The sequence below is a fragment of the Falco peregrinus genome, chromosome 5 (genome assembly GCF_023634155.1).
Source record: "Falco peregrinus isolate bFalPer1 chromosome 5, bFalPer1.pri, whole genome shotgun sequence".
In the NCBI taxonomy this organism is placed as follows: domain Eukaryota; kingdom Metazoa; phylum Chordata; class Aves; order Falconiformes; family Falconidae; genus Falco; species Falco peregrinus.
In genome coordinates this window covers 28,553,671-28,570,989 of record NC_073725.1, presented here as the reverse complement: position 1 = coordinate 28,570,989, position 17,319 = coordinate 28,553,671, and the positions used below count along the sequence as shown (strand labels likewise).

The 17,319-nt window shown below is 36.0% G+C and overlaps 1 protein-coding gene across 2 annotated transcripts in view; it reads left to right on the top strand.

Moving 5' to 3' along the window:
* The window catches only part of CNTNAP2 (contactin associated protein 2), a 1,162,992-nt gene that overhangs the window by 476,429 nt on the left and 669,244 nt on the right, over positions 1 to 17,319 (top strand). For both annotated transcript variants that reach the window (XM_055806132.1, XM_055806133.1), the window contains one exon: positions 12,450 to 12,597. In XM_055806132.1, the coding sequence (XP_055662107.1) occupies positions 12,450 to 12,597 (148 nt within the window). The remainder of the gene's footprint in view (positions 1 to 12,449; positions 12,598 to 17,319) is intronic.

Genomic DNA, 17,319 nt, shown 5'->3' with positions numbered 1-17,319 from the left:
GAAAAAATATATATCAACTTGTATATGAATATTCTACACTATACATTCCTACAGCATAGAATACGTGGCTCTAATGTGCAAGTAACTGTTACCAGAACGCTTGGGTGGACCTTTATCTGTAGTTCTTCTCTGCAGTAAATTTATAATGCTACAGAAGATAATCAGATCGCCCTAGGGCAGGATTAATCTCATACACAGACAGATGTGCTCTAGGCATGTAGAGTGCAATTCCATTTCCAGAATTTGGGTACCCAGCCCCAGCTGAGACACTCAGGCATTCTGCCTGGCTGTGAGCTGCTGGCTAATCTCAGACCTCCTGTGCGCAGCATCACGTCTGCTGGTTTGATGGGGCTGTCTTGGTTTTTCTAGCATGTCTGTCACTAGGCACTTCAGTTTAGCACTGAAATTAACCTCTTGAATTTGAACCTTTTTACCCCAGCTCAGGAAAGCATTTCATTTCAAGATGGCACTTACATTTTAGCAATTTAACCTAATTCTACTTAAGGATGTGCATGATGTTAAGTATGTGATTAAGGTGTGCTTAATGTTCTGTAATGAATTTATACTTCTGGGTCTTGTTTCTTCTAGCTACGTCTTTTGTGTTTAAGAATAAGTCTCTCATGGTCAGTGCAGGGGCAGCTCCCCCTCCCTTGCAAAGACATGATGTGGTGAGATGTACTCACTAGAACACCACTTTAGCATTGCAAACTGCAGCATCCCACTTTCAAGGGGAGATTTCTGCTGGGTCCTGTTACTCAGACCAGACCTGGGAGGGAGGGATAGACCATTCTTTCTATACTGCAGGCCCAGGCACGATGGGTCACGGTGGATTAGCCAGGTCACTGTAGATAGGAAGACAAGATGGGGTTACTGTCCAGCTGCAGCCCAGCGGGACATTTTAGCTCTTCTATGCGATACTGTCTGCCCCTCCTTCTCAACATTCAGTGCTACTCGCCTTTCCAGCATGGCACAAAACATAAATTGCACCAGCACTATAGGAAGCTACTGGGAGAAAGAGGCTACTTACCTGCCTTCAGCCCTTTCCCTGGCTCTTACAGTAGCAGTTGTTTTCCTGTGTGTTGTTATGACAGCGAGCAAAAGCAAGGTTTCCTTAACTGCTGTAGTTTTACTAAGAACATTAGTACTTGAGAAAAACAATGTAAAGCTGTTATAAAGCCGAGTGTAGTCATCTGCTGCTCAAGATAGCTTGCAAAAAATAAATTCAATAGTGTCTATAAACATGTTCTTTAATTTTTCACTCTCTTTGTCTCTTAGGGATGGAGGATGTTCATCACTTTGCATACATCAATGCAAGTGCAATTCAACTTCATAATGACATATAGTCTAATTGGCTTTAAAATGGAATTTTGTTTTTTGATTGCTAATTTTCAGGTAATGACTTTCTAATTGATTTTCTTTTTATGAACGACCATTGATTCATTCCCTTCAATGAAACTCAGTTGGCTTCCCAAGAGAATTTATGAAAAGATGCTGAAAACAAGGATCTATCACTGCTGCTGTCTTTCCACCTTGCTTTGCTCCCTGTTCTGCCTATTCTTTTTATTCTTCCCTAAGCAAGCTTAGAGTAACAAGGCAAAACAATTCTAGTGTGTATATATATGAGTGTGAATAGGGCTCTTTGAAAAAAACCCACATCATTATTCAAAGATCGATTGAACTTTTGTGATATTCTTTGTAAAAACTAGGTATTCATCATGGCCTCTGATATATTAATACGACAGCTATTTATCATTTGTACTGGAGTTATTCTAAGCAATCAGTTTGGATTGCACAGAGATTATCAAAACTGATGTCGTTTTACAAAAAGAGGAATGACAATTTTTAAATGGACGTATGAGCTATTGTGTTATCATATTTCTTGTATCTTTGAGTTAAGTCATAGCTGAGTTTGTGTGAAGCACAGTGGAGACTGCCTGAAAGCTTTCTGTGACAGTACAATACAGCAATCCCAGCTAGATAATAACGCATAATGTGAGTGATAACTGGAAACCTTTTGGTGATCCTATTTAGGAAGGGATTGAACCCTGATATTTAAGATAGTGACATAGCAACATAGGAAGAGAATGAATTCCACAAAAAATGGATGGAAAACCATGCTGCTATTCTAGCCTGATTTTACACATTCATCGGAGGGTCTGGGTGTGTGTGTGTAGCTAGTGTCTCTAAAAGAAAGCCTGTACAGATTTTACAAGCCAGATCATGTTGTCATTTTGCAAACTGTTCAAGGCAAATTATCGATGTTGCTTCATTATCTGATTATTTAGACGTTATGGAAGTCTAGCCAGTGTTTTCTCATCCTAGATTTCCAGGTTCTTGCAAAGGACAAGTTATCCATGGTAGTGAACCATCTTTGATACAGAACAAAAGATGTAGCGAGATCCAGTGATTAATGAACAAACCAAAGCCCAAGTAGAAATAATGCATAATATTAACACTGAATAAAGTAACCATTAGAAGAGCTTCTAAAGGGGTTTGGCAAATTTGATTTTTTCATCACTTTCAGTTTTGAATTCAAGACTGAAAAACCTTATGAATTTTGCCCTATAGCCCAGGCTGAGAACTCATCACTTGAACTGTTACACGGGAGTAGGTGCACTGTGTCTACTGAACTCCAGGCTGGATTATCATAACACTCCCTTCTGGCCACAAAAGTCAGTGAGTCTCTGTCATTTCTGGTTTTTTACACAAGCAGGGATGTAAAAACAGTGCATAGATTGGTTTTGGTTTTAAAGGATCAGTGCATAAATATTAGTTAATTAATTCTCAGCAAACACTTCTGAGAGTATTATCTCTGTTTTACAGACAGATCCAGTTTCAGAGGCATTGGGCTGTTAGACTAAGTTCACACAGTGTTTAAGCAACAAAGCACAACTGCCAACAATCCTTCCTGGGTGCTGTGCTCGTAGTATTACAAGTATTTACAGAGCTCTATCAAGTGACTGTAGAGATGTTTCCTGAAGGCGCTTCCTGCAATCCTATAGAGAAACAGAGGAACGGTGTGATAGCCTCTTCCTTCTGACGAACTCCAAATTCATTCTGATCACATGCAAGCATGTTTTCAAAATAGTCTCAGGGAGTAACTAAATTAGTCTAGAAGGCAGGGAAAGTGAAAGATAGGGAGATCCTGGCTCCTCTGTTTTTCTACTCCTCCCTCCTAAGAATAACCCCAAAGAGTATTCTTGGTTTCTCTCGTATAGGTTGTAGAGAAATGGATATACCAGGGTAATAAATAGCAACAAGATTGTGGTGCCTTCACTGCAAAAGCTGGTGATGGTAAGAACACCTGCTGTTACTGAGAAACAGCAGTGTCTCTGTGACATAGCTTTGGAGAAAAGGATATGCGAGAAGGTTAATTGTGGATCGTCTACCAACTTCTCGCTGACTTGGCCCTTTGCGTAGGAACAGAACTGCACTCCACCTTTTCTGTGCTGCTGCAAATCCTTGTCACAGGTGAGTTGTAGAACAAATATTGGGGCTCAGTAATAAAGATCTTTGTATGCCAGAATCTCCACCTTCTGCTTCTACACGAGTAGTAAAACGCACGAGGCTACTAATGGCACAGGTGTTGCTCTATTGACCTCCAACTCTTCCTTTCCTTCGGTTGCTCTAGAGGCCCTCAGCCCTGCTCAGTGACAGGCTCAAGAGAAGCGATGAAGTCACACTGAACTCAAAATGTCACTGCCTTCTTGGTAAGGGAAGCATGCAACCTGGCTGCCAAAAATAAATATAGCAGAAATACTTGAGTCAGGTAAAATTGCCCATGCTGTGTGAGGAAAAAAAATTACTTGCACACAACTAGTGATCAATTGACTCGAAATGTTCAATCCGCTAAGATTTATAGCACAGCTTAAAATTAAATTTAGGAAGTTTCTGTTGCAAGGAAATTAAGCCATTAAATCAGTTTACTATTCATTTTATGAATTGTAAGGAAAAGAAAAGACAGGTGATCCAAATTTTAAAATCCTTCCCTCTTCCAGTTATTGTTTTCAAAATAATTCACCATTGCTGATTATTAAACAAGGATGGGGGGTGATATATGGAAATTCTCCTATTTCAGATGCTATGTGAGGACATTTGACCTAGAAGATAGCAATACTGTAACTTTCAGGATAGTACTTGATTTGAACCTGAACAGAACAACTTTATAGGGAAATTACAGAGGTGCATTATCTCCGCTAAAGGGAGAAATGTAACTTCTGAAAGAATACAGCTAGCAAAGAGGTAATGGGATGAAATCAGATTATTCACTTTAGAACAAAAATAGTGCCTACAGTATGTCTTATTTTATTGTTGTCTCTTTTGTTAAAAGTTGAGTTTAATAAATTCCCAGGGTTTCCAGACAGAGATTACTTCTTACTTTAATTTGCTGATATGGACATCAGGCACTTTTGGCATGAAGACTGAGTTGCCATTTCACATTGTCTGAATGGACTTAAGCAGAGACACAAATATTCTGTAGCCCTTCCAACACCCTTCTGTCATTTTCATCTTTAGCGGGGGGGGGGGGGAGGGGGGGCGGTGCGGGGAGAAAAGAAAAGATGTCTAAGAACTTAACTGAAAGAAATCCCTGAAGAAAGAGGTAACTTGTAACAGTTCAGATATTTCTTTTCACATTCCTTTATAATATATCCTTGTGGGTTTTTTTTAATAATTTCAAAAGACCAAGTGGTTAAAACTGTCCTTATTTCCCTGGAAAGGCAATCAGCTTTTAGATGCAAGTTGAGGACAGGCGGGCATGCTTGAAGATTGTCACATATTATAATTCTGCCTTTGAGAATTTCTTAGTTATACTCCTTTTATCAGTTTGAAAGAACTATAATAAACCATCCAACTACGGGTATTTTTCGTGAGATAGGAATTTTGAGTTTACTTGCAATTTTTCTTATGTCACTCTGCATTTGGAGCCCCTTTAGCCTTGGACTTAGTTTTAGAAAGGATCCATATGCTTTTCATTGATGTTTCCCATATCTATATTTGGGTTAGATTTTTTTGCTCATATCCTGACCAACAGAGCAAAACGTTCTAAACCTGTGATCCTTGATTTAAGGAAGTTATTTTCAGATTATGAACTTTGCCTAGGGCAAATAGGAAAAAAATAAAGGAAAATGGCTAGAGATTTCCTGTGCATGAAAAGTATTTTGTTAAGAGTTAAGAAAATTTTTTTAATTTTCTTTCCTCTCGACATGGTCAGACAGTACGGCAACTACAGCAAGAAACTGACATATGTATTAGTGTTAGATAGCAGTAGGACTAATTTTATTTTTTCTCTAGACATTGTTAAATATTGACTTAATATTATACGTGTTTTTTGTTCCTTTTATAAACATTACAACTTGGAATTATACAAAAACCAAAACAAAAAGAAACTTTTTCAAGTTTCTGTAATTTAAAATGCATTTTATACTGTTTTAATATGTTTTAAGGTTAGCTGAAGAAGTGTTTAAAGAAAGCTTATTATTTGCTTGTTATTCAGTCTTACTTCCCATTATTGGGAAGCTCATTTGAATTGTGGATAATTACAAATGTTATTTGCAATTTACTGTAATCCCAGCGTTAAACAGATACTGAAAGTATACTGGAAAAACACCTGATTATTTAATTTTGTCTTTAGAGTCTGTTTGTTGTTAATTCAGTATACAAAGTTAACTTCAAACTTGAAGCAATTAATACACAATAACCAGACTTATTCCCCATATCTTGATTTACAATTGTATTCCTGTAATGAACCATTTCATATATTGCACGTCTTTTGGTTCAGGGTTGTTTCTTGCACACTGATAGTCTATGCAGAATTGCAATGACCTGAGAAGTAGTCTTTGGACACTTACGTGATTTCACATATGAATGAAAACTACTCATAACTGAGAGAAGTTTATCTTTAAAATTTACCATCTAGATTTTCTCCACCACTTAAAAGGAATAAATATGAAAACAGCAAGTATGGTCATTTTGTTTTGTAGTTATAAATTGAAGTTTTTCTATCATGAGCAGAAAAGGTTTATATTAATGTATAGTAAATCTTTCTTTTATCTATCTATCTATCTATCTATCTATCTATCTATCTATCTATCTATCTATCTATCTATCTATCTATCTCCAATCAAAAGCTTCCTTTATTTAGTTACTATCTACTTACTGAATATAGAAGATTCTAAGTGCTATTTAAAATAGGCTTTACCTTTGTACCTCTTCTGAAGGAGGATGCGAGGTCTTATAATCCAATGCACTAATTGCAGGTGGTGCAGAATGACACTGCTGAGTTTGTACCTGTGTCTCAGTACACTCGCTAGTAACAGCTCTAACTTCTTGGGTTGCAAAGTTTCCTATGAGTAACCTGGTAGAGTAGTGCAGCGGTGTAGAAGAGATGCAAGAAGCTGTGAGACCAGACTGTACAAGGTGTACAAAGAATAAGTACTGTTTTGAAAATGACTGAAAAGTTAATTAAAAAGCATCAAAGTGTGTAAAAAGTGCATCAATACTAGAGAGGAAAAGGAAGCAAGGAGCATGCTGGGTTCCTCTGTGCTCACCCCTCTTCTCTGGGTGAGAGCTTGGTTAGGGTTGAGCTCTGCAGCCCAGCAGCTGGTGATCAAAGTGCTGTTGCTCTTGTTATTTCAGTAATGATTGCAGTTAGTTTGGAAATACATTCTTCCTGTCTCACTTTCGTTCTATAGAAGATGTAGCAAAAGTAATTTTTGTCTGTTAATGAGTAAATTCTCACAACTTGTAAGAAAAGCAGTTTTTCTTGTCTCCATAACCATTTCACACTGGGTTTTGTATTCTTCTGTATTCTTTTTTATATAATCTTTCTTATGCTTTTCTTTTTCTTCTGCCTAGTGAATCAGTCACTAGGAAACTTTGGGAGCTAAGTTGTTGATTATAATCTCCATTTTTCAGAATACATTTATATTGTACCCAGGAAAATTTATGTTTTACTGTTTATCCAGTGAAGAGTGACAAGTTTTTAATTTAAGTCCTATCTCCCATTTTGCTTCACTGACCACAAAAGGCTCAGATTTCTAATTTAGGCACCCATGTGAATACTTGACTAAGTGCTTAATAAGTATTATTTTATTTTTACAACCCTATAAACCAAATGAATTTTTACTCCCTATTCTATATGTGCAACTGAGACAGTGAAAGATTAAGTTAAAACTACCTAATCATTTTGTGTGCCCTGGAAACTAGACTAAGTGCCACTGAGAAGTTTTTTGCAACTTACTTGTGGAGCATCACCTGGGAGCTGTCAGAAAGAGAATCCAGCTCCTCTGCTGCAGGGTGCACCCATACAGCACCAGGGCATGAAAATAAGGGAATGTGGCAAAACTGAGCTAAAACAGACCAAACCTGAAGTTGTTGCTTAAATGGCTTAAAAGCCATTCAGGTTTTTTCTGTCTGTTTGATATTTTTCTTTCCTTCTGCAACCAGTTTTCTTACCAACTTTACCCCACTCCCTCTCTTTTTTTCTACCCCCCTCCCCCCCCCCCCCCCCCCCTTGAAGTTAATCTCAAAACATTTTCCTTTACCCAATTTTTTTGTTCTTGCTGTATCGGTTTCCATCATACATTTGGGCTGGATTTTCATAGGTATTGAGCAGAGAATTATTTCATCAGCAATGAGGTAATTAGAGCTTGACTCAATTTTCTAATGAAGTTAAAGGTTTTTTTTTTTGGAAAACGTTCATGTGGTATAACATGACTGCATTTTTGAAACATCTCAGTTTCTCGGAGATCTGATATGGCTTTCAGTTGGCTTGTCCAGAACCAGTAAGTGATGTGAATTTTCCCAGTGCCCCTGGCTCCGGGCTGCCCTGCAGTGACAAAGGTCCCCCCCGGCACCTCTGGCCTAGGGCTCCCAGCGCCCAGCCCGACCTGCTCCTCTCCTCACTGGTGTAGGGTCTGGAGAACTCCAGGGAATAACAAACCTTTCATAGCTTTTCTTTGCTGTCCAGGCAGAGGTCTGACAGGCATAACTAAAGCTGTCAACTTCTCCAGTTTGTAATCCTTCTAGGTTTTAAAAAAGTATTTGTTTTGGAATTGTGGGGATTTTCTATAAAATAAAAAATTCAAGGTTTAGCCAACTCCATGTTTAACTCACCTTGGAATTCTCAAAGAAAACCCAGTTATGTTTCCCACAGACAGCGTCTGTTTGTGGATATTTCCATATGTTATAGTGCCACACCTTAATTAATGTGGCTTTACATGCAAATCCTATTTCTGAGTATGAGAGCCGTTTAAAGAACTATACTACCTTAGCACAGACCCTGTAGTGTTTTCACTATCATTGTGTCAAAATAAAGCAGGAAGCCTAGAATTTTTTCATAAATTCAGACCCATAAATTATTCCTTCCTTTGCTTAAAATGTAATAGCAAATATGACTGTCAAGAGGTATTATAGTAAGCATATAATTAAAAGTAATAAAAAATACTATTTAATAAAGATAGATATAAAAAAATAGTTCTTCCTCTTTTAACTGGAAAAGGAATATCCCACTATTCCGTGAACTGCATTATTTTTACATCAGCCTAGAGAAAGCACACATTTAAGTAATGTTAATACTTGTTTCTGAATAAATCATTAATTTGGTTGGAGTACTCTTCACCTGAATTAAGTCAGGTGAAGAATTAGTTTTCCCCTTAAGAAGGTTAGGTTCGCAGGTATATAATTGTGACAATTTTTTAGGTGTGAAGTTCAGGGGTTTTTCTCTGTCTCACTAAGACTTGAAAAATTATAAATGCCATGTTGTTCATTTGATTGAGTATCTGACCAGCATTCTTTCTTTCTTTTCCACTTCGGTTGAAGTATGAAAGCTTCCACTTGTGTTCACTTCATGTTTCTTTTCATTTAGTCTTCAGAGATATTTTAATGCAGAGATTTTTTTTCCAATCCTTTTTTGTAAAAGGTGATCAAAGCATTTCCCCAACCAAGATTTTCTAACCTACTTCCTATATCCATAAAGTTGAGTACTGAATGGTATTGCAAAAATGTCCTTTTACAGCAAACTAAATCCATTTTTGTCAGTTTTACTTAATTAATACTATTAAGTTGCATGTTACTTTGCTACTAAACTTTACTACAATACTGCTGTAAATTTATATTTTAGCTTTAACCTTTATTATTGTTGATTAGAACATCATTGCTGGTAAATACAGGAAAAAATAAATATGAATTTTAACTTCTGTTCCAAATTTCACTAAAACCTACCTTCACTTCTCTCAGGTTCTTTGTGTATGCAACGAAAATGATACTGAACTTCTCTACTGTGCCTTTATGTACAGTAGTGTCACTGAATAACACTGATAAAGCCAAAGTGAGTTTCAAAGATTGTACAGCTTCTTTTTGCTGCCACTTCAGCTGAAGAAAGCTCCTGTGCCAAAAGATTACTTTTTTAAAACTTAATTAGCCGGCCCACTAAAATATATTTTCTGTCCTATAAACCTGCCCTGGTAACTTTTGAAAACCACTTGGAGCTGAGCAAATTTTACTCTTAATAAAGATAGTCGCAAAACTCTTAGTGAGTACTTCTGAAAGCTCCGTTTAATGTTCAAAAGCAGTGTTTAAAAAGAATTTGGGACCATATTTTCTTACCTTTCTCCATTCTTACTATTTTGCTGTCCTGTGGAGCACTGCCTTTGAGAAAATTGGTTGTTACTCTCAAAACTTTTGATCTTCCTATTGCAGTCTGAGCTGAAACATAAAGCAGCTTACAGAAGCTGGTATCCACTACAAGAAAAGAAATGAGTTGTAGAACAGATGATTTTGGATTTGGACTAGTGAGACAGTGCTACCTGGTTTACAGACAAATGAGCCATTTTGGCAATTTTCCCAGTTTGGGTTAAAGAAAAAACATGTTACTCACGAAAAGCAGACATCTGGCAGTAATACTTAAGTGAATTCATGAGATTAATAAACTGAAAAAAAAGCTTGTTTAATTGATGCTGGTATTTTCACCTTTTTCTGAAAAACAGTTTTGTAAGAGGGTTTCCTACTGCAATATATATATTTTTTTTTAGATTCACTCCCTGTTTAAAAAAAAATCTATTAGCAGTGTGGGTCTACATTATTCTTTTAAATCTTATTAAATTGTTTGTTAACCTTAGCAGATATGTAGCTTTGAAAATTATATGAAGTTGATTTTAAATGAAAACCTATCTTTCTGAGTCCATGTACAAATCGCAGTCAGAAAAGGAGATTTTACAGCAATAGTACATAATTCACAAGCTCCTGTAAATTGATTTTTCAGCCTTGCAGTGATGGATTTTGGCCTCACGTTTGCATTATCCACAGAGCATGCATTACTGTACCACATTTATCTAAATGAAAGCTGTATTTAAAAGATATTATTCTGCTGGAGACTAAATGGAATACATTTTAATAATCTGGGAAACTAATGACAGACTGCCGTATTCTCTATTAATTGTATTTATGCATTCAGCCAATAGAAACCTGCAAAATATCAACCACCTGCTGGTTTCAGCTCTAAGTCTTCCTGACAGACGGCTGGAAAAGCATAAAACAGGGCACAAAATTTGCAGAGGTACAGAAAATCATTCCTATTTTTAGAATTGCTTTTGATCAATCATTTAATCAAATTATGTAGAAAATACCATGCCCTCCTATATTGAGCTTCCTTTACCCCTAATACTTCTAGCAAATTAAACAAACAAACCAACCCCCCAAAAACAACCAGGAAAACCCTCAGTAAATTTTGATAAGATTATGCCAAACATCACATTAAGACATACCAAATGGAAATTGCTTATGAAATATAGAGTGTCAGTTTGCATGCTCACTAGAATATATATTTTTGAAGGATCAAATTCTTTATTCCTTCTGTGAAGTTCTGACTCCTAGAACAAGACTAAGAGAATAGGCAGCTATTCAACAGGATTTTTTTGTCCTCATTCAGTGTATGTTTTCCGTTGTTTATTGTCTTTTATTCAGCTCAGAAGACAAAACTCTTTAATTTCCTTATGAACATTTACCACTGGAATATGTAAATGCTTCATAAATTTATTAATGTATCTTACAAGCTCAGCTATGAAGTGAGGAGTGTCATCAGCATCATTTAGTACATCAATAGATGCAGTATAGAAAAACTGAGGTGAATGCCATTAGTACAGGTCATAATTTTTTGCACCTGCCAAAGAATGGATCCTGTGGATCTTCCTTACATTTACAACTACCTAGATCTTCTGCACACTGTACAATATAATTATGCATCTAAGATATCCTTTCGGAATGAGTAGTATCTGGGCATGTAATTAGGTATTGCTGTAACTGCAAGCAAAGGGATGACTTAGATTTTATCCCTTTCAAATTTTTGATAACTATATTTTGCAGTACTATTCCTTACAGCCCAGTTGTTTGTTTCTTTGTTTTTCATTCCACTATGAGAATTTATTATAGGATTTTATATATATTCATTCTGATGACAAATGTGTAGATACTACTACCGAATATTTTTTCTTTGTGGCAAAAATATCTTTCTTTAATGAGGATGCACAAAAATTTATTTTTATAGGCTCTCTAGTAATGGGTCACATTTTCTCTGTTCATTTATGACTACTCTGTTCACCATTACAAGACACTTATTTCTATTGAAAATTACATACAAAGAGGTGTGAAAGTTCCTTTGAAAATTTTGAGAATAACTGAATCATAATCTTTAACATCTGTCATCATTGAATTAATGGATTGTCCATAAACTGACAGGACTGAAAAATAGTCTACAACGTTAACTAATGGATATTGTTTACTTCTAAGCTTGATGCTGTGAAATATTTTACTAATAGGCACAAAACTACAAACCAAGTTCTAAATATTTACTTTGTTGATTTTTAAAACTCTCTTGAGAGCTCTTGTATCTTTCCCTGACTTCCAAAATTTCATTAACCAAAAATAAGCTATGCTGTGGGTGACAGCTATGATTAGGAAAGAAACTGGACATTCACTTTCCAGCATGTAATTCATCTAAAAATTCTTAGAAACTGGAGAAACTGAAGAGATCCCTGTCTATTGTAGGAAGCGAGTTATTTCAGTGTTCATATTTACAGAAAAATGCCTGGTGTGTCTAATCTTACTGATAGAAGATGTGTATCTTCTTCCCCAGAACAACCACATAGTTGGACAGCTGATAACTCAGCAAAAGATTAGTGATTCAAAATGGATTGCTCTGTCACCTAGCAGCAATTGTTCCAATTTCAATTATCTGTTGTGAATGAATAGATCTAGATACTACTGTTTTCATATCATGGTGAATCTCTGTCAATCAGCTATTCATTTGGTCACTATCAAAGAAACATTAAAACAAATTTCAGTGCAACCTACACACTCAGAGGACATCACTACTTAATGTTTTCCTTCAGAACCAAACCTTTATAACATATGAGAGAGATGTAATACAATAATTTTTTTCTTCTTTGCCTTAGGCATTTCCAGGAAATACAAACTCTGATAGCGTGGTCCGGCATGATTTACAGCATCCAGTTATTGCTCGCTACATACGGATAGTTCCTTTGGACTGGAATGGAGAGGGCCAAATTGGGTTAAGAATTGAAGTCTACGGCTGCTCCTATTGTAAGTTTCTCCATGATCATCCTTTTTTTTCCCCTTAAGTAAAAACTGGTTTTGGATATCAGAATAATTAGGAATCTCAGGTAGTTTCTACTTAGATAGATTAAGATGTCCCAGGATTGCTAGTTACATGGCCCAAGGTCATCATGAAATATTTATTGTCACTAATTTGTTCATTTCTGGAAGATGTAACGCTGGAATTTTTGATAGTGTTTTGAAGTTCCTCCTTTTGATCTTCACAGTTTCTTTTACAGAATAGGCCAGTTGAGGAAAAAAATCAGACAAATATCATGTTGAGGGGAACAACTGGGAAACAGGACATAATTTATTGCCTGGTGCTAGACATAAAATTAAAGCAGATTAATAAGAATTATATCAGTAGCTCAAATTCTCTAAATATGTGACATGCTTTTCAGAGCTTTTTCCTTTACTATTTGAATAAGATCTTAGAATTTATTTAGAAATCTGGATGAGTAATGGCACAAACTCTTCTGAAGTTAACAGCAGAACTGATTATGTATTAAGAAAAGCAAGGGTAATTTCGAAATGCTCTTCCTTGAATTCCATACTTCCAGCACTTATAAAAAGTCTACCAACTTGCAGGAAATTGTCCTTTGTTAGTTTTTTTAGGCAGTATCCTGGCTTTCTTGGTGTTTTATCTGGAAGGAGCTATTTGAGATTTGTATTTTAGTAACCAGGTGTGAGCACAAGGTGAGGAGCTCACATTTGGAAGCCTCATCCATTGACTTCACTGGGTGACTTAAGGTATATGTGAGCCCTTTGCCATCCTAACTACTGAAAAACAGCTCATGATTTCAGTTCTTTCAATTTGGATAGGTACGCAAGGCCATATACTTTCATTTACCACCAATAAGAGCCACCAAAGTATAGAGTTTTGGTATTATTTTTCCTATTTCCATGCAATGAAATAAAGACCTATTTTAAAAATTTATATTAAACCACAAACAATTTCCAAACAGCTGCAGTAATATAGTTGAGAAACCAAACCAAACTTGCTGCCGTGTCAGTGCTGTTGTGCTGAGGGCACACAGGGGTATAAAAAGGCAACAGCATATCTGTTATTTTGAGGAACTGTAGGTTATTCTATAGCTGATCCTTACTCAAAGAGAAACTGCTTCTGAAATTTATTCAGTACATGGCTCTTAATTAAGCAAGTGTTTACCATCATACTGGTAAAATGTTTTATGTGCTGTTTTAAGTATACCAAACATTACAGCGTGGTTGATTTTGCAGCATGAAACATACTTGTACATCAAATGCAAATTCAGGTGTTTGATACAAGAAACAAGCATCTACTTTACTGTGAAATGCGACTCTAACAGAAAGAAAACATAGCAGAATCAAATAATAAAACACATGTTTGTTGCTGCAATATTTACAGGTAAAAGTAGTTTGTTGCTGTGGGGGTTTTGTGTTGGTTTTTTTGTGTTTAATGGGTAGACAAAATACTGTAGGATCACAACAGGATGCTTTTAGAGGCTTAAGGTAAATGTGAGAAAAAGCAAAACACAGCTTGTTGGCAAAATTATTTCAGTTTTATGAAAAGTTGCTTGCTTGGCAGACTCTTGGAGGAGAATAAAAAGCATTTGGAAAGGAAACAATGTATGGTACTATGAAAATATTGATAAAATGTGTCTTCACAGAAAAACTCAGGTGTCCAAGCATAACTTTGCAATTTTACTGAGAGAGTATTTCTGGTCTGTTTGTATTAGAAGTCATTCCAATAATTGTTGGGGTTTTTAAAATGTAAGATTAATAATAAAATTTTACATTTTTTATCAGTATAGAGACTTTTCTTTCAAAAATCCTCCTACATTACAGTGGGGTTTTTTACATGCAGGGATCAAATTTTCCCAAAAATGCTATCAGTAGATAGCAGCAGAGCAGCTGAGAATAAAAACTAAAAATTTCTTGCGTTAAGGGTAGGGCAGTGCTTTTTTATGACTACTGGAACAAGGTGGTAAATGTGTACAAATTCCCAACGTGTCTTCAAATTTACCATTTGTCAACAAGGATATAATGCTACATTGTCCCATGTAGACTGTCCTTTGGTGGAGGCAAAGTTTTTAACCTTATGATTAGAAATGCCCATATTTGCATATAATTATAAGCATTGTCATTAACCAGTGTGATTTGCAGATTAATCCTGTTGTCATTGAAGGAACTGGACATTTAGATAATCATTATTTTTCAGAGCCTGATTAAAAAATAGGCTTCTTGTTATAGCCGTCCTAAATTTTGGAAAGATTACTTAAATAAATAGGCTGACCAATACATCACAACCATAAAATTTTCTTTACGTGTATAGGTTTATATTGAATATATTGTTTTATTTAGATATTTTAGAAGCACATTTGCAGATACAGAACCCAGGTAGTTTCTCAAAGTGAAAGCAAGGTTTAATTAGGAAGCCAAATGCTTGATGACTACAAAGCCTCTTTGCACGTTACTGCAACCTGGTCATTAGTCTTAGAGTATTAAGGAAAAGAATTCCTTGTATTGAGCTGTTCATTCAAAAGACAGGTCATTATTTGCCTGATTTTCTGGTTCCTATTTTGTTTGGGTATGCATGTAAGGTACACATTTTTTTTTTTGTACCAGAGGTGAAATCCATGCTCTTCATTGCCCAGCAAATTAAAGTTAAAAAGTGGTATGATTTCCAGAGAGGGGTAAGAGGTCACATCTGTTCTTTGGATAGGTCATAGCATTACCAAATCTTCTTTCAGTTTTGTTTTGGTTTGCTTTAAATTTGAAATCTTGGCTGTCTTTGACTGCACCCTTTTGTTTTGTGTATATGAGATCTGTAGGGTCATCTTCTAACAGAAGGCCTCATAGAAGTCACCAAAACCAAATTAGGCCCTCACTCTACAACAAGATTCAGAATGAACTTGTATTTTTATCTGTGAATAAACAGTGGCATTGAATTTAGAAAAATATTTCATTCTCTATAGGACAAAACTATGTTTAATTTTAAAACATATGTTAATTAAAATTGGGTAAATAACTTACTTATTGGCTATATTCCTGAAGGAGTTAAATGAGGAAAACAACAAATAGACTGTCGTGTAACATAAACGATACTTTTAAGTCAATGGTAGTTTCACTTTTTATTTTAGAATTATCTATTTCGTACACTGTGAAGGGGGAAAGGGTCTTTACACGTGCAATGACATCATTTATCAAAAAGCAAGTCACAGAGAAAAAAGCAATGTAACTAAAGGCAAATATCCACTGAATCTGCTGAGTCAAAACCAATGGCAGGTTTTTATGTGTGCTCTTTTGGACACAGAGAGCAAAGACATGTGACATATATAGTCTGTCATGTCCACAGTTATGCATTTTTGAGATAGGCAGCACAGATGGCCTCTGGAGGCTATGACAACCATGGTATAGTACATTTTGCTACTGGTTCCTGAAGATCTTATAAAGCTCCTTCAGGACTTTGCTGTATGAATAGTTCCCTTAGTCTCCATCCTGTGGCAGATGAATGCCAACAAAAATGGCAACAGCGATACTATTGCATAGTCTTTGGCTATGCTTTGCAAGATAACTCTGTTGCCGCCATCTGGGTGCTGAAATTATATGAGTGGAAAGCATTCACTGATATCTTCAATTTTTTATACAGCTGTGTTGATTTTCTGCAACTAAACAGTATGTCTGAATCTTTTTGTCACAGTTGTACACCTGATGGTAAGAATTTTCAAAATCCAGATGTTTCTCACCTCTGAAGTGTAGCATATATCTGAAAAAAAATCACTTGGAAATGGCAGAAAGTCATGCAAATACTCAATATACTCAAGGCAAATAGTTGTCAGGAACAATGATAAAGCTCCATGAATGGCTGCAAACAGCTTTTTCCATTCATTGACCAGATCTGTTTGCTAACACTTGGGAAGCCCTGGGACTGAACAGATGTCACCTGTGTTTGCAGATCTGTTCTTTCAGTTATTAGCTATGCTACTTGTATTGTGCTATGTCAAATGTTACTGTTCCCATTTTCTGATGGGTGACTGATTTTTTTAGGGAGGGAGGGAAAAGAAGGAAAAATTGTAACCAGTCCTTAGGGTTTTATGAAATAATGAATGTGTGTGTGGAGAGCATTTACTCTCCAAACAATAAAGTGAACAAAACCTTAGTCATGCAATCATTTTACAAGGAAAAAAAAAAAAAGTTTGGACATGCTGTTAAGGGATGAGCCAAGTGGATGTATACAAGAACTGATTAGGAAGTACTAAAATGCTAAAAAATATGGGCTGAACAGATCATTTGTGTAATCATCGGTGGAGTTAATCCTGTCTGCCTGCAGTGACCTTAACTTAAGCTTTTGTTTCCTTTGGCAGTTAATTCCACATTCAGCTTTACTTATTGTTAGGAATACTTATTTGAAATCTCTTTTGCTTGGTTTCATTCTGTTGGCACTAACTATCCATCTCTCATTTGCTGTCTCACATGGTTGCCATCAATACTTAATAAGAGACATCCATCCTGTCCAGAATCATCTGTTGCATCCAAACATCAAAGTGACTATTTAAGGTAGATGAGAGAGCTGCTATAACTCCCTTTTGTGGAATCTGATCAAGTCTCACTTGATCAATCAGATATTGAATCACCAGATTCAATAGTATACCCTGGACGTTTTGTTTCACCAGCATAGCATTAAAAAAAAAAAAAAAAAAAAAAAAAAAGTATTAACCAAAGACCCTT